The 21,915-nt window shown below is 40.9% G+C and overlaps 1 long non-coding RNA gene and 1 gene segment (V, D, J or C); one reads left to right on the top strand and one right to left on the bottom strand.

Annotated features, from left to right (window-relative positions):
• The window catches only part of LOC127529795 (uncharacterized), a 75,846-nt gene extending 64,073 nt beyond the window's left edge, over positions 1-11,773 (bottom strand). The window contains exon 1 of the long non-coding RNA XR_007936415.1: positions 11,710-11,773. This is a non-coding gene — a long non-coding RNA (uncharacterized LOC127529795). The remainder of the gene's footprint in view (positions 1-11,709) is intronic.
• On the top strand, positions 454-20,226 carry LOC114661815 (Ig gamma-2A chain C region, A allele-like). The segment is given in 7 exon segments: positions 454-523; positions 11,234-11,312; positions 11,413-11,773; positions 13,180-13,476; positions 15,389-15,661; positions 19,254-19,358; positions 20,106-20,226. Coding segments are annotated over 6 exon segments (1,137 nt in total).
• The last annotated feature ends 1,689 nt before the right edge of the window (positions 20,227-21,915 follow it).

The following is a 21,915-nucleotide window of genomic DNA, read 5'->3' as shown; positions in this document are numbered from 1 at the left end:
CCGTTACGCATACGTTAGACGCCAGCACTGATTACCGTTGTTTAGAAGTAAACGTATCTAGTCAACGCTGACCCGATTACTGCAGAATAATTACTTGCTAAGCGTATGCCGATTTACAATGCTTGACATTATTGACAATTATAATTTTTGGCTTCAAAGATGTCTATCAGACCTTCATAGACAGTCGGTATTCGTCCACAATGCTCTGATAAGACTTTACTGATAAAATGGCCAGGAGATGTCACTAGAGAGGTGAGTGTCAAATGCTTCGAAGCTTCGATACGATTTCCGACACAATTGCTTCAAACGATTTGATACTTCGTGAGGCTTCACTCCGCTCCTGTAAGTGGATGCTTCTGCAGTAGATGTCTCAGTTGGTAATCGTTCAAGTTCCTACACTTTTGTTTTCGTTGGAGTCTCTGCGGCTGGTCTGCTGTTACAGCGTTTCGCGGTTTCCATTCAGGATTACTCTGCACGTTGTGAACCACGGGCTGCATGAAGAGGATTTTACTGACCTTCTTTGGTGAGCGTTTTATTACTGTCTGAGTGAAGAGTTTGGGTGCGGATGTAAACACGTGGGGCGTACAGATCAGGGCCGACCCCGGAAGTCTTCAATTCCTTTTTTTTGGGGGGGGGGGGCCACGTTCGATGCCCGATGTTAATTACGCACAAAGTCTAATTTTTCACAACCCTTCACTTCACTTTCGACCCAAATGTGAGACGAGTGCGTGTCCGGTGAAGGACGCGGATGCGATGGGCAGCAGTGCAAGGGGGTCCGGGCAGACGACTTACAGATGACCCAGGGCGAGGGAATAAATCGGTGGATCGGGATAAGCCATAAAACAAGAGCATGCATGCACAGGTTGTTTCTTAGTCCACTGTAAACGTTTTCGTCCGAGTACATAATCTCATACCCAATAGCAGTAAACTCTTAACATTATAACAACAACAAAAAAAAAGAAAAGCAGTCAAGCGCCTTTGCGTTGTGGCATAGAGCCAACCCGAGGACACTGGGCAAAGGCAGAAACCAACAGACCTTATTGGCACGGACTCTTCTGTACAAACGTTACTTTTGTTCATAAACATTTTCCAGACTCACAGCAGGGTGATAATCATAAAGCTGATTGGGGGATCACCTATAATGTCAGTTTGTAGGAAGATAGTAACACAAACCTTACTCAGCTCTAAACCTAAACAAAATTATGGGAAATGATAATAAAATGAACCAAGTTTTTCTGTATGTTTCCAACGGCATGTTTATTCTGAGGAGGCTATTCTAGACCCTTTTATTTACTGTATACCCACTAACTTAGGCACTGGGGCAACCTGAAGCAAACAACTTACTCACTCAAAATTGAAATTAAAGCCACATTTATTCTTTACCCACAAAATCAAAAGGATTTTCATTTTATACAGTACAAATGCATAATGTTCTGTGGAATATAGCGACCCGGACACAGGCAGGCAGACACGTCTGAGTCCATCACCACACGTTTATTACACATTTACTATATACAAAGTCAATAGGTGCACCAATCTCCAAGTCCCCACATCCAGGCTTCCTTCAGCCTCCTCTCTTTCTTCAACACACTATCCTCGTCCACCTCCTCACCCGACTCCAGCCTTGATTGTCGGGAGGCGGACCTTTAAATAGGCAGCCGATTGCCGACCACACCCAGCCACCTGTGACAGTTCTTAAAATAAAAAAAGAGAGAGAGAGCGAATGTAAGGATGGTTAGTTTCTAAGGTGGGAAGTATCCCACGCGTGAGAGCGAAAGCATTTGCCAAGAATGTTTTCATTAATCAAAAACGAAAGTCGGAGGTTCGAAGAAGATCACATAACGTCGTAGTTCTGACCATAAACGATGCCGACTGGCGATCTGGCGGCGTTATTCCCATGACCCGCTGGGCAGCCATTACTCCCACTGGCATGCCTCTGCATAAAGTCAAACTTAAAATTGGTTCAGTTGTCATGCTTCTCAGAAACCTCATGCCAGCAAGAAGTCTCTGTAAAGCAGGGCCGCTGCTGGCCAAATGGGTGCCCTAAGCAGAAATTTACTTTTGTGCCCCCTCCCCCAAATATTAGTTAGGCAGCCGTAACAGAGGTGAGGGCGCGCGCGTCATCACGTGTGCTTAGCCTACTCTGCGTTCATCGTAAAATGCAATATATACGTTTATATTTTTGTTTATTTGTATATGTATATTATTAATATTAATTTATTATTATAATATATAAAAACGATTTTTTTTGAGCAGCTGGGATGGTGCCCCCCTGGGAGTTGGTGCCCTACGCAGACTGCATACTCTGCGTATAGGGAGCGGCGGTACTGCTGTAAAGGCACTGGACTGACTGTTCTCAGCATTCACTGCAATGTACTGGACTGTAAAACTATCGCAGCTCCTACCTCACAAACTGTCTATATTCCCCAGATTTCCCTGACCCCATCAGATTTAAATTTCCCTTTTTTCTTTTACATGCAGACAATTTCCTGTTAGATTAGCCTTTGCAATGACAATTAATAAGGCACAGGGCCAAACTTTCAAAAAGATATGCCTGTATCTGCCAAAACCAGTTTTCAGTCCCAGACAATTGTATGTTGCTCTCTCCAGAGTTCCATCTTTTCATTCACTTACAGCACACAGGCGCGCGCGTGAGAGAGACACACACACATAGGTGAGTGACAGAGAGAGACACACACATGAGAGAGAGAGAGAGAATCCCTGAGCCCATCAGATTCAAATTTGCCTTTTACGTTTACACGCAGACAATTTCCTGTTAGATTGGCCTTTGCAATGATAATTAATAAGGCACAGGTACAAACTTTCAAAAAGATATGCCTGTATCTGCCAAAACCAGTTTTCAGTCACGGACAATTGTATGTTGCTCTCTCCAGAGCTCCATCTTTTCATTCAATTACAGTCGTATCCTCAAACCCACCCCATTTGGACAACTGTGTCTTTCAGGAAGTGTTCACCCATCCATCCATTTTCCAACCCGCTGAATCCGAACACAGGGTCACGGGGGTCTGCTGGAGCCAATCCCAATTATGCGGTGTATGTTACACCGTGGGTTGGCTAGTAGTATAATATTTATCTATTAACAGAATTTGTGTAGGTCCAACAAAGCGTTACTGTAATTAAAAAGGTACTTCATTGCCTCACACTTGTCAAAATCAATGCGCATGTCTAATGTGTGGAGGACTTTTCTATGCATCTGACAATTTTTTTTGCAAATATCCCTTTCCTGCAAAGTATGAAATAATATAAAATTCGGTGAGGATTGATTAACATTCAAGAACTGTGACGGTTCAATATTTGTGCCTCTGAGACCATGCTGGGGCAAATAATGGTACATAAAACTGCTGCTACATCTTAATTAAGTGCAGGATAATAGAAGCAAGATTTTTTAGTGAGTAAGGCAGTTTGGCAGCGATGGCCTAGAAGTCATTTTGAAGTTCTGGGTCCGAGCTGAATCAATATGCACATAAAATAAAGAACTGGGAGGAGTGTGGGAGTTGGTGGTGGAGGATACACTTGGCTGTGCGAAGGGAGTAATGTATAACTTAATGAAGCCCATCGGCCATCACAAACAGGGAATCCCTGGTTGATTCTGTAGATTCTCGTGAAGTACCACAGAGATCTTTAGATATGATTTAGCTCTGTGTTAACTTCTTCAACTGTCCAAAACTGAACTGTTGATTTGATTGTCATATGGAGTTGACAGGAAACAAGTGCTAAGTACTCATACCCGAAAGAGTCAATTTATACTTACCAGTTGGCCGTGCACAATTTTAGAGAAAAGGGAGGAAAACTTCACTGTCAGAGTGAGAACATGTAAACTTCAAACAGATAACGACAAAGAGCGGGACTCAACCCCAGCATCACTATGCCAGCACGCAGCAAACAGCGCATTTGTGAAATGCCAACTGAATACTGCTGATGGGAACTGGCGTCTTGGCTATAATTGTACAATGTCAGGAAGAGTGCACTGAAATTAGACAGATTTTGTTGGTTTCGATTTATGTTTAATTAGTTTCTACCTTGTGTGTGTGTTTTAACAAATCTTCATTTATATGTGTACCAGATCCTTATTTAGTAATAATATAGGAAGAAGATGATCCGCTGTGGCTACCCCTAACGGGAGCAGCCAAAAGAAGAAGAAGAACACAGCAGGGTCACAGGGAAGCAGGAGCCAATAACCAGCACGCATCACAGGGGGAAACCCAGTACATTGCACCAGTACATTGCAAGGAATATAATGTTTTATTCAGAAGAAAGCCTTTATTTAATGAACATTGGTCCAAGAAGGGCATACTGCTTGGTGGGTTCAGTTTTTCAATCAAAAAGGGCCCCCTGTACAGTTACATGGAATTCTTATGAAGATGCACCAGGCCTGTAACTGCAGCTGACTGGCCGTCAAGACAGCTTGACTGTGTCACTGATTTAAATCACAGTCTAATATATGTGAAGTAAAATTTCATAAAAATTAGAATACCAGAAGGCATTATTAAGAAAGCAGCCCAGGAATATTGTGACTATAAAAAGTATTCACCCCCTTTAAAGTCCTCATATTTTATTATTAAACAACATAGAGTTACAGTGGTTTTAATTTTTTTTTTTTTTTGGCATTAGTCACCAGAAAAAGCCCCTTTAAGGTGAAAATGAAAACACTTCTCTGCATGGTGCTCTAAATTAATTACAAATATGAAACACAATCAGTCCCACAAGTACTCACCCCTATAATATGACATCCCCAAATCATCACTGGGGCAGCCAGCAAGTTTTAGAAGTCCCAGTGGAGGTCACCTGGCTGGGGTATCTAGTGAGTATCGTATAAATGGCCCTGACTGTGGTGATTCCGAATTTAGGAGATGTGCCGTTGTCAACCATGACAGCCTCAAGTCTTTGTTGCAGGTCCTTCTCTCTCGGTCAGCTTTGCACATCTCCGCACAGCCATTTCTCCCCATTCTTGTTTGTAAAACTGGTGAAGTTCTGCCAGGTGCCATGATGATTGTGAGTGAAGAGCCTTTGTTATGTTCAGCCATACATTTCCCATTGGAGTGTGATTTTAAGCTCTGACTCTGCCCACTCCAAGACATTCACATTGTTGTTTTGAAGTCATCCCTGTGTAGCTTTGGCTTCTTGTCTTGCTGGTCTTCTCCTAAAGTGCAGGTTGCTTTTAGACCGCATCACGTTTGTCCACCATTCCTGCATTTTGCAAGCCTTGAAGTGCCTGCTGCAGAGAAGCATCCCCATGGCCCATCATGCTTCTCGGCGGGGATGGAGTGTTTGTGATGATGTGCAGTGTGACATGGCATTTAGTCTGATTGTGTTAAAGCTGCAGCCTGCAGTGCCTGTGACGCAATCAGTGTGATGCCCACAACATCAGTCATGAAACGGCCAACCCTAATTTTAAACCTTAGCGTAAGTGGCCACGTGATGGGTGTTTCGTGACTGACACTTCATGATGTTGGGTCGTCACGTGACTGACCTCACAGGTACTGCCATCTGCAGTTACACTCTGTTGGATCTTCTGCGTCAGTCACAGTAACTTTAGCTGCATGCTTTGTAATTTGCTGCATTTTTTTTTATTTAATTTGTCTGACCACTAAACCAGGCGGTGAAGCTGAAAGAGATGAGCGACTGTATCACGCTGGGATAAAAGGACAACGTGTGGTCCTTGTCCACTTTAAATAGTCTGAGTTTACAGAGGAGAAGCATTTAGAGTACAGCAGAGCCCTGATTACCTGCACCCTGTTTAACTGAGGTCCTTCATTATCCAAGATGAGCCTATAAGTGAAGTTACACAACTGTTCTTATAATTTGTTAAATGTTTGCCATGAATACTGTACCGAGCAGGTAAATCCTATACCTTTAACCTCGATTGTACCAACTGAACAGTCAAACACTCTGAAGGACTTTTATGACAAAGTTTAAAATGATATCATGTATTACATCAGCAACCATACTGCCTGCACTTCAGAAAAAGGTCATCCACCAGAAGCTAAGCATGTCTGGGCCTGGCCAGTACTGAGATGGGAGGCCACCAGCAGGGGGCACTTAACCTGTGGTCTGAATGTGGATCTCCATGCCCCAGGTCAGTGACGGGGACACTGTGCTGTAAAAATGGTGCCATCCTTCAGATGAGATATAAAACTGAAGTCCTGACTCTCTCTGGTCATAAAGAGTAAAGAGCAGTGGGTATCCCGAGGTCCTGGCTAAATTGCCCACCACAGCCTTGTACATTCTGGCCCTCTAAGTATCCCCTGTCTCTAATTGTCTCTCTATCTCTCTCACCACATCACCACCTAACAGTTCATGTGTGGTGAGCGCACTGACACAAAAATGGCTGCCGTCACATCATCCAGATGAGTGCTACATGGTGGTGGTGGTGGTTTCAGTGGCTCCCCACTCCCTATGTAAAAGCAGTCTGAATAGTGAGCAAAGTGCTATATAAATGTAAAGAAGTACTATTAAAATTACAAAATTACTTGCTTTTGTTAACCTTTTGTCGTTTCACTTTTAATTGCAATTTGAGACAAACCATTCATATTAAAACACAACTACAACAATAAACATTTTTATGCTCAAAACTATTATACATATTAGCCGTATGTTAAATGACATACAGCAAAAATAAGTGTGAATGTGTATTTGTTTTTAAATAATACGAGGGACGTATTTTTAACTCTTTATTAAGAATTTTAAAAACAAATTCCATCACTTTTCTACATTGTTACCCATAGTCCCAGCGTCATACCAACTTTTTAATGCCCAATTGCTACTCCGCCTGCTTTCACCGTTTCCAACAAAAATATAAAAGCGTGGAACCTTTTTGAACGTCCCTCGTATTAAAGTCAGGATTGTATGAAAAGAGGCTTCAAAGTGATAGTGCACCATATAAACTGACAAAATCTGCTATGTCTTTAGTTTTTAATCAGAAAAAGCCCTGGCCACCCGTCTTATCCAAGTTTTCAGTTTTCTGAGGTTGCATCAGTCCACATTACCTTAAATAATCAGGGTTCTACTGCATGTTTTTTGAATTTATATTCCAATTAAGATTATTACCTTGGCGAGTTCCTAATTACTTATTTTTAGTCACAGTTCCTACCTCCTCCTCCTCCCGCCCCAGAACAATGATGGTTGAACAAGCAGATGTCTGTCTCTTGCAGTCAGTTCTCATTTCTTTAGTCTTTTTGACTTGCACAGTAAGACGGCTCTAATTGCACCAGTTTTGTTTTAAATACAGTGGAACCTCGGTTTGCAAGTAACTTGGTTTACGAGTGTTTTGCAGGACAAGCTAAAATTTTTAATAAATTTTGACTTGATAAACGAGCGAGGTCTTGCAATACGAGTAGTATGTATACGGTTTGTCTGCTGAGCATCATGTGATCACAACTGAGCTGATGGTTCTTCTCTCTCTCTCGCTGCGGGATTGTGGGCAATCGTCTCCTATTCTCCGTCTTAGTCGGTGTGCCTCACTCATATAGTCAACATCCATACGAGCGTATACTGTTTACTACAGCATTGTGACTGTGTGTGTGTGTGCTCACGCACACGTGTGTGCTGTGACGTGCGAGTCCCCGTCTTGCACCCTAAAACACGAAGCTGAGTCTCAGTATTTTAGCAACACCAGCTTTATTCAGCTTGAAACAGCAACAGCGTGGTTATTTATTGTAGCGGGATCTGCCGCTCTCCTATACACAGACACAGCAGTCAGGCAGTAACAGTGATACTGTGCCCTGCGCATTTATAATGTCCCTTGTTCCTTGTATCACCCATCGATGGCAGGCGCTTATAGCATGTCTGCGATCTTTTCGGATTCGTTTCTATGGTGAACTGCTACAGCGCTAGGAGACTGCGATTGCTTTGGGACGCTCTTCCGCATGTCATCCCGTTGGGTGCAATCCCACAAGAGTTTAGAAACTCACTCACACCAGCCATGATTCTTTTCAAAGGTAAAGTGCAGGTTAATTTGTTTTATGTATTTCTACTTTATATTTTGTATTAATCATTTTTATATGAATAGTTTTGGGTTGTGGAACGAATCATCTGAGTTTGCATTATTTCTTATGGGAAAATTCACTTTGATATACAAGTGCTTTGGACTGCGAGCACGTTTCCGGAACGAATTATGCTCGCAAACCGAGGTTCCACTGTAATGGCTTTCACCTTCCCGAGATATGCGTCCTCTCAGAATGGTGCCATCAGTGTACCTGATAATGGAGCCATGGTCGTCGTTGTGTCTCAGGTCACTTGTGCCCAGTGTAAGTAGTAAGGGATTTAAAAGGAAGCCCTGAATCCATAATGTAATAAATGGGTTAACATTCATTCTTTTCAATTTTTCAGTTTGTAAGAGTGAATGGAATTGAAAGCTGAAGAAAAATCCAGAAACAGTGCTCTGATATATGAAGAAGGCTGATCAGGTGAAGATTTGGTGTAGGATAAGCAGCAGAGCCAAACACTGCCACAGCTCTGTTTGCAGAGTAAGCAGACTGGTGGTTATCTTAAAATGACTTTGTCTCGGTCATTGAAATGTGTTTCATAAAGCATTTCATTGTAATGGAAGTGAGTGACACTGGCCTGAAGCCATTCAGACTGCTTGGCCTAGAAACCTTCAGAACGGGGATAATAATGATGGAGAGTTTCCACAGGTCAGGTGCAAAACCACACGTCAGGGATCAGCTGGAGAGCAAATGAAAAACCGTGAAGAGCTGCTTGATCGATAGATAGATAGATAGATAGATAGATAGATAGATAGATAGATAGATAGATAGATAGATAGATAGATAGATAGATAGATAGATAGATAGATAGATAGATAGACATTTTAGCGTAGTTGGCAGGATTAGATAGATAGATACTTTATTAATCCCCAAAGGGAAATTCACATACTCCAGCAGCAGCATACTGATAAAAAAAAAAACAATATTAACTTAAAGAGTGATTAAAGCTTGAGGTACAGGAGCTGACCTGATAGGCCATCTGGCACCTCTGTACCCGTTGTTTTTTACCTGCCAGAAAAGATTCCTCCACTTCAGTTATACTGGCCACCATCCTAGAAGTATTGCTGGTATTTTTACACAGCATTTCCCTTACTTGTGCATTTTGGGAAATTAAATCGTTGGTTTCAAATTGTTGTGTTAAAAAAATAATCAAGTTCATCTGCTAAAAGCCTGTGGTTTTTGTCTTTTGGAAAGATTACACTGTTTTTAGAATCCAGTCCTGTGATGTTTTCAGAACTTTCCAGCCTTGATTTGGATTGCTATCATTAAACTATCTCCTGATTATTTTTATTATATCTTTTTATTTTTATCTAAATAACCTGTTAATCCTTTACAATGAATCTCACTTTTCTTGTACCCTATTATCATGATAAGCATCACAGTGTATTTAAATGTAAAGTCACCAAATTACCTGAAGTGCAAGGGTTTTTGTGATGTTGTAGAAAAATGTGCACAGGAAAAAGCATAATTATATAAAAATACTAGCCGTGTAGTATTGAAACAGGACAGTGAGGTGGCCTTGATGTCACGTTTCCCCCTCCCCTCGGGCCACAGCCTCTGTCTCGGATTAGCACGAATATATCGAACCTGCAAGCAAACTATGATTCTTACCACAATGAGAGAAGTCACAAAATCAACCGGAATGCTCAAGCAAATTCTAGAAAAAAAACCCGATCTAAATCCGTTAAGTAGTTCTCTTGTTCGCTAGCTAAGTGGAGGTAAGGAACAGGCTCCAAGCCTGGTACGTGAATGAGGAGGTCCCCAGCCCCCTACCCTCGGCACGTTATGTGTCTCTGGGATTCACACAAATAAATCAGTACTGCAAGTGAACTATGATAGCGCAATGAGAGAAGCTGCAAAATCAACTGGAATGTTCAAGCAAATTATTGAAAAAAAACATCTAAATCCATTAAGTAGTTCTCTTGTGAAAAGTGGACAGACAGACAGATAATTGGATTATATATATATATATATATATATATATATAGTGGCGGACGGCTGAAAGGACTGGGAGAGGAACAATACCCCTCTTGGACCAGGAGAAGGCAGCCACCCTGGTCTTCATCGGGGTCATGGGATCAGAGCTCAGAAGCTCAACCCCGTTGGGGCCCTTGGCCATCGCAAGGGGGCGCCTGGAGGATTATGGAGCCATGGACTGCAGTTATGGCGGAAGTGCTGCCAGAAGAGATTCCAGGCACACCCGGAGTGCTTCCAGGTGCTCATGCAGCACTTCCACCACACCAGGAAGTGCCACCAGAAGATCATCATGAAGCACCTGGAGCACATCTGGGGTATTATAAAAGGGGCTGCCTCACTCCATTAGTCAAGCCAGAGTCGGGAGAAAGAAGACAGAGCTTGTGAGAGAGGAGCGGAGATGGCAGAAAAGAAAAGAGAGAAGGAAAGGAAAGGAAGGACTGAGCTATAGTGTTGATTTGTGTGTGGTGAGCTGGAAAGGTCAGTGAAGAAAATAAACGTGTGTGTTTTTGGGACATTGTTGGTCTATGTGTCTCTCTGTAGCCGGGCAGGTCTTTTACGAGAGCGAGAGATAGAGATAAATATAAACATATAAACTCTATTGGTCTGCAACCGGGCACAGGACATCGGATCCACGAGACGGCCATGCTAGCCACTATGCTACCTTACGACTGTTCTAATATCTTCTTCTTCTCCTTTTGGATATGAATTTGGAAAAATGTGTAGCCTGCAGGTAGAAACATCCAGGTACTTCTCATGGTTTTGTAATAATATTAAGATTACATTTTATATAGCATCATTCCCTTTACAAAATTCTAATATTAAAGGAACACTCCACCTAAAAATGAAATTTTTGTATATGTTACTTACTCCATGTAGTTTGTACCAATGACAGCTAGCAAAGGAATCGAGGAACAATTGTGAAGACCTCATCTACAAGAATCTCACGTTCTGATTGGTCTTTTGTATGTCACAGTGTTCATCCAGTTTTGTTTCCTTGAGACAAGAAGAAAACATGAAAACATCATCGCTTATTCCCCATCTGGCGTGTCGAGTGTTTTCTTTGTTTGACTCTTTTCTTCTCCCTTTATGGCACGTTACTAAAATTTGACTGTCTTTCTTAATGTTACTTCATTGTTCTTTATGTCTGATTTTTTTGATTTAACACAATTATTTGCTTGAACACATAGTATGTTGTTTTTATTTTGTAGGCCTATATTGTTAGAAGTGAACCTTCTGTTTTTATTTTTCAGCCCTTTTATCCGAAGCAGATGCCAGTGCTGTTCCAAGTGCATAGGATTCTCTGTCCTTTGATGTCATTTTTCAATGCTGGTAGGTCAATAGCCAGTTTTAATAAGGTGAATTTTGTAAGGAAATGAATATGAGTTGTAGTAAAAGATAATCCATTTTGCATCTTTTGTTTTCCGAACAGGAAGCAGTGTGCTTGCTTTTGGCAGTCTTGAGTCTTTGCTGCCCTTCCATTTCACAAACTGTGATCAATGGAGTCCTCCATTCTGATGTACTGCTACCTTTTGTTTTTACTAAAAATGGGAATTCAATAGACCTAAAGTTCACCAGAGTAATCTGGAAAAAAAATAATAAGGAGCTGGTGAGATATGAATATGAGAAAATGGAAGTGGCCAAAAGGGGGGAGCTGTCTGAAGCGGGGCTGTTGCATGGTAACGCCTCCCTCGTCCTTCTGCAGCTCCGTATTGAAGATGAAGGGGACTACGAAAGTGAAGTGAACTATGCTTCGGAGCACTACAAGAAAAACTTAAGGCTCAATGTTATAGGTAATGAACCACTGTCTACTTTGTCACATAAATACAAGCTCATTATTAAATAAATAAGAAAACTGTCATGATTGTCAATATCTAGGAGGCTAGTCCAGTGGTAAACATCCTAAAGACATCTGTTTCTCCAAGGTTCTTGCTATGAGACATCTGAAAACTCGATATGCCTCATGTGACGTCAGAGCGATGGGCATAGCAGTTGTAAGCCAGAAGATCATAGCAATGCAGAGATTGTACAAATGATCCTTGAGTAGGAAGTTGTGCTGCATTACGATGGGCTGAGATCTCCAAACCACTGTATTTCACGCCATGTCTCTGATACAAACTTTGCCAAAACCAGGAAGAGTTTTGGGGGAACCAGCAAATTAGTGAAGCTTAAAAAAAATAAAAAGAACAATTAGCAAACAAGCGGTACTTCAGGTACAGAGCTTAGCTTGAAACTGCTACAATCACATGCAAATAACCAAAACCAAGATAACCAAAACCACAATGGAATTTGACCAGGAAACCAGCACTGGCCTGGAACACTTTCCAAAGCCCCTACTTCCCTTTATTATCCCATCCTAGCCACTATGTGATTGCATAATACATCATGGGGTGCAGAGTCACTTTCCTGCTCTGTTCTCCAAGTAGGCTTTGACCTAAATGGCTTAATAAACTAAAACAAAACCATCTTTATCACAGACAGCAGTCATGCAAATTTAAAAATATAAAGCATGACCAGCGCAGATTATATCAGGCCATGACAGTGTCCCTCTAGAAGGGTACAAGGCAAGGCATACAGCAAATGGTAGGAAACACTGAACCTCCTTTTAAAGATGAGGGGAGGCTGCAAAAAGTTATCAGGAAGGGTGTGGAATGGGATTGAGTGCCCCTCTAGGTCAAGATGTACGTGAAGTTACCTAAAAATCCTGGACCTTTTAGGGAGTACAGAAGGTTCAGGATGCATTAATTACCCAAGACTTTAATTGATCCAACCATCTTCATTTATTATTCTTTTCCTAAAGTTTTTAGAAATGTTATTATTTATGTCTTTTCCAGGATTTTGTTTTTACCCTGTAGAATTAGTTTTATTTTGATCTCTTCAGTTAAAAATGTATTTGTGTTAATTCACCACCACCATTTTGTTTTTGCATAAGCGGTGCCATATTCTGAGTTTGACGATTTGTAACAATCAAATATCACCAAGTTGAGCTATTAAAACACCAAGGTTAAATTCTAGAATGCTCCAAAAAAACTATACCCTTTTAATTTACAGTGTAACAAAAGCAAATGTATTTAGAATTTAGATTTGAATAATAAACAAGTACAGGTACTGGAACACAGGCAAGGGGGTGCCCAGGCTGTCATCTCAAGTCAGGTCAGTTCTGCACTTAATAGATAAAATAATAATTTTTGCCTTTCAGCTTCTCCAAAAGTCTCTGTGAAGTCTCTGGTGGTGATAAATGTGATGAGCGTACTGGAGTGTCATGTGGACAACTTCTATCCAAGTGAGATCTCCATAGAGTGGCTTAAAGCTTCCCATCCTCTTCCTTCTCAAGTTAAACCACAGCCGAAGCGCAATCCTGATGGCACCTTCAGCATGGTGAGCCGTTATCACTACACCCCGACTCATGCAGATAGTGGTGTGGCCTTCAGCTGCAGAGTGAAGCAGGAATGTCAGGAGAGGCCACTGGAGGAGACCTTTTATCTGCAATTCCGCAGTAAGTCCAAGACATAAAGCCAACTTTACTGCTTGAACTCGTCTACCTGTTGTTTATTAAATTTGCACATCTTGCAGGGTGCCGACAGCCATGATGATATCTCTGTACCTTCACATTTTTTCAGAATGGTTCAGCTAGAACTTGCTGTTATGCGTGTTAATATTGGAAATGTCACAATCATGGCCGGCTCTACCATTTAGGCAAACAAGGCTTTTGCCAAAGGAAGCAAACTTGGGTCAGGGCATTTTTTTTAAACAATACAAACTTGCGAATATTCCGACTCAATACGTTATGTTGTTTTATATTATTTTTGTGTACTAGTGATGTGTGTTGTTATCATCTGATGACCTATTCATGGTCATAGAAATCCCAGGAAGCACCGTATTCAGCTTCTGTACATTTCTTTATTTGCTTCTGGTGCTGCTTTGTAGTTTTAGATTTATTTTCATGGGTGCTGGTTTGTCATAAATGGGAGAAGAGAGAGTGCATTTAAAACACAGATAATAATTCAATGATAACACCAATAACGGCAATAATAATAATAATAATCCTCAAACTGGCATAGTCAGAGGGCACACAGATGCACCAAAATAAAATTAAATGATCCAGACAGCAATAGCCCTACAGTTCTTGAATGCATTGCTAAAGACTGATTTCATTAGAAGTATAAGCATCTCTCAAATGGGCTTACGGTAAAACTTGCGTTAAAACTCCTCATTGTTCATCATCATCTATGACATGCGCTCTTGGCACAGTAAAAAAGAAGTTCACCATAGCCCGTGTCTCTGACTGGAATAACTCTCTGAAGTTGTACACTGATTGGATAGTTAAATTGGCCTTTTCTGTATATGTGAGAATATAGTAAATAGGAATTATGGGTAAATGTTTAAAGGTAATCATGTCTTATTTAAATAGATTTTTGTGATTATGTTAAGTTTCTCAGTTACTTTCATAAATTTAAATGAATTGATTATGTTATGGAACTGCCTTTGTAAGATTAGAACTAGATGATCTCCATCATTGTAAGGTCCCTTTTTTTGGCTGGTGGTTTAAATAGAGACCTACAGGCCTGAAATACGACGTGAATGATACTTTTACTTGGAGAAATGTTAAATGCAAAAATTAAATAAAGCCTGCTAGTACAGCTCAGTTCCTACGTAGTGTCTGAAATGGCATGTCTCCCCTGAAGACCATGTTTTTCTGAGACAGTTTTGTAAATATAAGTAATCAAACATCCCCCTCGATATTCTCAAATTATAAATTCGCTTTCTCGTATCCAGACCCTCCATATTTGACTCTCCGCACTCCTGGCTCTTCTCTTTTGTCTCCAGGTTTCTTTGTACCTGTCTGGCAGTGATAATTCCACTCAGAGCCACAGGGGTGGCAAGGGCACCTTTTATTGCTTTGTCTAGGGCTGTTACAGCCGGCCCAGGTAACAGCGGAAATGTGATTAATTACTATCAAATTATAGCTTGATTATTCCAAATATTGGGGGTTTGAGATGTTACTGAATGAATGAATCTCAATGGCAGTGTTCATGAAGGCTCTTGACAAACCAGCTGCAAGCTTGCCTGATAGCACCATCTACTGGTTAAAATGTGTACTGCTACCTTCACAAATGGCGCATCCTGCTGTAAAGGTTAATGCTTTAAGGAAAAACTCTGTGGCGCTGCCATTGTATGCGATTTTGTGACAGATGCTATAACAAATTGAGTCATTTCTTCCAAATTTGGTTTGTATAAACATGATCCTTGCAAATTAATAATTGTCATCTTTATGAAGTCTATTGAATGAAAGATATAATGCAAAGCTAAACAAATAATTGTTTTGTAAATGACAGTTCACTATGCCTTCCCTTGAATAGTATTATATATAATATTGATGCCTTGAAGCTGATTTTATTTTTCAACAGAGCGAGCTTCTGTGAAGTTGACATCCATCAATTTGCCGCAGAGTCAGAAGCTGATCTCTTGTGTTGCTGAAGATTTCTTTCCAGCAGATGCCAAAGTGATGTGGAAGAAAAATGGACATCCCATCAACAGTACAGAACAAGGGAAGGATGGCAACTTCAGAAGAAGAATATACCATAAGCTAGGAGCTACCGAGATGGAAACTGAGTACACGTGTGAAGTGAGTCAGGAGGGATTCAATAACTCACTGAGAGAGAACAGATTCACACAGGAAGGTAAAGAAACCACACTGTATGGGCTGAGCCATGAAGATGGTGTGAAAAATTATCAGCAGCACAGTGAGTTCTCTGGGTGCCATTTGATGAGATGAGATCATTTAATAAGATAAAACCCATTAGATTGATTAGCATTTTTTATATTGTACCCAGACAATTTATACAGTCGTGGCCAAAAGTTTTGAGAATTGATACAAGTGTTGGTTTTCACAAATTTAGCTGATTCAGTGTTTTTAGATCTACTTGTCGGATATTTCAGGTTTCCATCCAATGAGTTTTTGCGAAAAAATATTTAGCGCTTCAAATTTTTGTACCGATATAGCTGATGGAAATGCTAATTATTGATAAAATGTTGTACATGTAGACATAATATTTTTCCATTTAACTTTAGCGCATAAATTCCATATCGATACTTCAGATGTCGCAAAAACTACATTGGAAACACTTTTTGTCGGAAAAAAGGGCTTTAGCGCAAATAAATGTGTCACATTTTCATCACGTGCAATCAAAACGAGAATGGCGGAGCGGTTCTCATGGTCTGATGAAGAGAGGTTTTTTTTGATTAAACGTCGTTATTTTGTATTAATTCAAATTTCAGTTTTAATTAAAAACCTTAAGGGAAGCAGGTTAATTCAGTTGATATCGCACTGAGAAGGGATGTTGAAAGGTAGGCTCACCTGTACTGATCTGATGCTGCAAACACAGCTGCATCATGGGCACTTCCAGGAGTGCCAACGCAAATGTCTTGTATCATGCACCTGTCATGAACAAGGGCCTGGAGAACAATAGATGGCCACCCTTTGCGATTAATGTAATCGCAGTAGCCTTCCGTCGGGGGAAGAATAGGCACATGCATGCCATCCAGCGCACCGTAAATCTGTGGCACAAGATGCACCAAGGTTTGCGGTATGCAATTTCATTGGCCTCCGCTACAGTCGGAAGTCTGATATAACGCCGCATTAATTTTTCTTTAATAGCGGTGCACACAGCATATACACATCGATGGACGGTAGTTTTACTAACCCCGAAAGTTTCTCCAACTACTCTATACTCGGCGCAGGTTGCCAGCTTGTAAAGGGCGATGGCAATCCACTTTTGGGTTGGAACCGGTGGTCGGTGGCAACCTGTGATGGGCGCAACATCAGGACTGATGAATCCACACAACATCTCAAACGTCGGCCGTGTCATTCTAAAATGTTGCAGCCAGAGATTTTCTGTGAAGTGTCTCTCCACCACCTCCTCCCAGAAGGTCTTATTCCGTCGTCTCTCCCATACCCGTGGGTTTCGTCGCACTGGGGTACTTTCTTCGAGCTCTAGGGCTATCAGACAAGTAACTGCTTCATTCTGCTGTCGTCTTCGGATATTATGTACAATTCCAATTATTTGTGAAACTGAAATAACAGTAAGCTGGCAAATTTCAAAAAACTGTCTGAATAATCTCTCCATTTCTTTGTTCTTTGTTTAGTGGAGGGGGTGTAACGTGGAAAACAAAAGGTAGATAATTTGCGACATACACAAAATTATGTATGGAAACGGCTTAAGGGCAGATTTTTTTCGCGATACAACAAAAGTTATGCGACAGTTCGTTTTGGGGGGGTGACGTCATCACGCACACCATTTTATTGATAAAAAGCCAGTTTGATGGAAACAGGCTGGAGACAGCAAATTTCGCACATTTTTTTTTACGTATATTCTGTTTGTCGATAACAAAACGTCGCAAAAAACTGGATGGAAACTTATGTTACACCTAAGTAGAATTACAAGCATTTCATAAGTTTCAAAGGCTTTTATTGACAATTACATTAAGTTTATGCAAAGAGTCCATATTTGCAGTGTTGGCCCAAGACCTCTGCAATTCACCCTGGCAAGCTATCAATCATCTTCTGGGCCAGTCCTGACTGATGGCAGCTGCCCATTCTTGCATAATCAATGCTTGGAGTTTGTCAGAATTGGTGGGTTTTTGTTTGTCCACCTACCTCTTGAGGATTGACCTTAAGTTCTCATTGGGATTAAGGTCTGGGGAGTTTCCTGGCCATGGACCCTAAATTTCAATGTTTTGTTCCCCGAGCCACTTAGTTCTCACTTTTGCCTTATGGTCCGGTGCCCCATCATGCTGGAATAGGCATTGTTTGACACTCAACTGTTACATTTACATTTACATTTACATCATTTAGCAGACGCTCTTATCCAGAGCGACTTACAACAGTGCTTAGTAGTCTACGACTGTTCTTCAGTCTTTAAGGCTAGGATTAAATCAACTGTCATTAAACAAGTTACCGCTGACCAAGTTGTATACAAAACCCTGCTAGAAGAAAATAGTAAGTTAGTACAAATTTTTTTTTTGAAAAAAAAAAGGGTAGAAAAAAAAAGTATGGGGACTTTAGTCCAAGTGCTGTTGAAAGAAGTGTGTCTTCAGGCGACGTTTGAAGACAGTGAGGGTCTCCACTGTTCGTACAGCAAGAGGAAGTTCGTTCCACCACTGAGGAGCCAACACTGCAAAGAGTCTTGATGCATGTCGTTCTCTTCTTTTAAGTAAGGGTGGTTCGAGACGTGCAGTGCTTGATGTTCTGAGACAGCGAGAAGTGACACGCTGCTTGACCAGTGCTGATATGTAAGGTGGTGCAGCTCCAGTTTTGGCCTTAAAGGCAAGTGTTAGGGTTTTGAACCTGATGCGGGCAGCCACAGGGAGCCAGTGCAGGTTCCGCAGCAAACAGGAGGTTCTTAGATGGTTGGGAGAAGTTGCTGTCAGAGGATGTTTTGGCCCCATTCTTTATTCATGGCTGTGTTCTTAGGCCAAATTGTGAGTGAGCCCTGCACTCCCTTGACTGACATGAATGGTCTCAGGATGCTTTACAATCGGAAAGGGGATTCATCAGAGAAAAATGACTTTCCCCCAGCAGTCCAATCCCAGAGTATCAGTCGGTCCCTGATGTTTTTCTTGGCTTCTTTGCTGCCCTTCTTGACACCAACCAGGCCATCCTCCAAACGTCTTCGCCTCACTCACACCTGCCTGCTGCCATTCCTGAGCGAGCTCTGCCCTGATGGTGCCTGTAGCTGAATCAACTTTAGGTGAAGGTCCTGGCGCTTGATGGACTTTCTTGGGCGCCCTGAAGCTTTCTTCATCTCTCTGTTGTAACTCAATCAGCATGACAGAGTGATCTCCAGCCTTGTCCTCGTCAATACGCTCACCTGTTAACGAGAGGATCACTGAAATGACTTCAGCAGGTCCTTTTGTGGCAGGGCTGACATGCAGTGATTTTGTGGGATTAAGTTCATTTTCATGGCAAAGAGGGACTTTGCAATTAATTTCAGTTCATCTGATCACTCTTCATAACATTCTGGCGTAGATGTAAATTGCCATCATAAAAACTGATACAGCAAACCTTATGAGAATTAACATTTGTGTCATTCTCAAAACTTTTGGCCACGACTGTAGTGCATTCACTAGAACAAATGAAACAAATGAAATGTCCTGTTGGCATGTGGGCCCCAGCAGATGGATAATTTTTCTTTTTTTTAACCCCATGAAAAAAGGAGAATGCTTAAACCAATCGTTATTCATTGTCTTTACTTCATTTCTTCTTGTTAACAGATGTGTGTGGATGTACAACGCAGACAATTGTCCTGACAGTGATTGGGGTCCTGTTTGCTGAAATTGTCCTGGGGCTGTTGTGCTACTTTATTTACGTAAAGAAGAGTAAGTATTTTATCATTTTAGAATTATCATTTCATTGAGATGGAGCTGCAGCTATCATATCATGTAATTTGTTTCTCTTCCCATGGATAGGACTCTAGTTATTAGCCATCCTCACTGAGCTTGTAGAACACAAACTCAGGTCTTTCCTCTGTGTAATGTGCAGAAATTTGCTGCCTTAGTCGGTCGACCAAAGAAGATCTCCTTTGGTTCAAGTGACTAATCGGTCTGATTGCGAGGCTCTCTCTTTCTCTGCAGCAGATTAATTACACTTGAGGTTTGTTAAAACTGCAGGAAATTAATTTGTCATTGACTTTTTTTCATTGTCTTGTATTAAAACATAATTACAAAGCCAGTGTTTATACTACATCCTCCAGCACAGTTTCACATTTGTATCACAGTCTGGTCTCTTTTTCTGACAGCCAATAATGTTTGGCTGGTGCTGTATGAATGTTTTCCAGGTATGACGAGTTTCAGCATACATCTGGGAGACTTGACACGTGGATTATGCAACACGAGTATCGTGAGATGTTTTTGTGGATGTTTTGATATCGTTTGCTGTTATCAAGTGTTGGTCTCCATAGACACCCATTCTATCAGGAACTTTCTTATCTCCATTCTCCATGAAAACATGAGATTAAAAATTTTTCTCGGCCATCTTTACAAACCTCATGGGGTAATTAACATATCATTTTTGAATGTGGAGTATTCCTTTAACAACTTGACCCATTTTACTTTTTCTGCATTCAGACTTAAACTGCAAAGGTTTGACTAAAACTTCAAGTGGATCCCCAGAACAGACGCCATGTTTAACATCAGGGATAAGTAACATATCATTCTGCTAAAATCCAAGTTGATCACTTTTGTTTAAAAAGGTGAAGTGAGGTATAAAGGAGGCCATACCAACACAGCGAGACCATTAGGAGAGAACTCTAAAACATCTTGAAGAGACCACAAAAAAAGCAACCATCAAAATATACACTCCTCATCAGACTCCATTAAACCAGCTGAGTTTTGAGATGTCTCGTAAATTAAGTATGATTTTTACCGTTTCGATACTTGGACTTTTGAGAACAGATGTCCAGTATGGTCTCTAAATTGATGAAATATAGACTGACTATCCAGCTAGTAATTATTTAATCAGTTGTCCTTTCTTACAGAGGCATCTGTCTCATTTTTCTTCTTGCAAATTCATTAAAAATACCATGGAAGTTGAAGTAACTAGTCAGTTGACTCTCCATAGCCACCACAGAGAGACTTCAAACATCTAGTTGGTTTAATTTTCATGAGAGCTCTCCCCTGAGCTTAGAACCTCTGGGCCTGGGGTCTGTATGTCTATTCAGTGATCCATGTTAACTAGTGTCCCTCTCTGTGCAGTTTCCAGTGGACTGTTCTTGATGAAACATCCTGCTACTGACCTGGGTGGACATTGGTAGTCAAGTGATAGAGAGTCGTATTCATTTTTTCTTGCATTTTGATTCAATTTAAACCCATCTTGGTTACGTAGTTAACACTTTTGTGATTGGTTATCCTTAGCTGATAGTGTCTGTCTTTCTAATTTGAATGTCACCAGTAATTTATTTCTTCTGGAGCATCATCAAGATGTTAAGTTTTCATCATTAAAGCTCTTGTAAGTCACAGTCACTAAGAGCTCTTGCCCAGTATTTTTATGCATATTTTAATTGTTGAGGAGAGGTTAATTACTTAATTTGTATCACTGAACACATCTGAGAATCACTGTGAGCCAACTCTATTTCCATCCATCAATCCATTTTCTGATTACTGTTTTCTCTTTCATAACCCAGTACCATCAAGCAAAATTGAGAAAGCGGCTCTGGACTGAATGGCAGATCATTACAGAGCACAATCATGTAGTCCTGCAAACTGAGTCACTTTATAGTTCACACGTCTTTGGAGAAAAACTCAACAAACAGCTGCTGAAAGCCCTAAATGTGTTCCTGCAGAATATGCAACTGGCAGGGGCTGGACGGGGTTTAAACGCAGAACCTTAATCGTCTATCACTGTTAGAGTTTAATTTGTAAATTATGAGGTGCTACAGCTCATAGTGACTGCCAAGGGCTGACAATGGTAATTTAAACACCAGAAAGCACAGCACTGTTAGCACTGAATTATATTATTGACCTCATACATTTATGAAATCAGTACTTGAGTAGGAGTTTCCACTCTTCTCGACCTCGTTTAATGTGTCTTCATCCCTGTTGCCTTGCTCCAATTTGTTTTACCTTCCAGCCTCCATCTCAGCATCCATACTCAATGCACCAGAACCAGATTATTTGGTATTGTTAATACCCTTATTTATTTCATTTTTAAAAGTTTTAACTTGTTTTTTCATCATTTGAATTTTCTGTTATTATGTTGTTTACATCACTGCATTGCCTTTTTGTGTATGCGTTTCTCATCATTATGTTGCCGCTTTGATTATTGTTCGGTTTGCTAGCAATGGCATTTTGTGTGGTCTTCTAATGAACAATCCGAAGCTAGGACACTGACCGGTGTGCATTGCCATCTGAAATAGGATTGGCGTGATGACGCCATCAG

The sequence above is a fragment of the Erpetoichthys calabaricus genome, chromosome 12 (assembly GCF_900747795.2).
Source record: "Erpetoichthys calabaricus chromosome 12, fErpCal1.3, whole genome shotgun sequence".
NCBI lineage: Eukaryota > Metazoa > Chordata > Cladistia > Polypteriformes > Polypteridae > Erpetoichthys > Erpetoichthys calabaricus.
The sequence above is the reverse complement of the archived record's forward strand: the minus strand, read 5'-3'. Positions and strand labels throughout refer to the sequence as shown.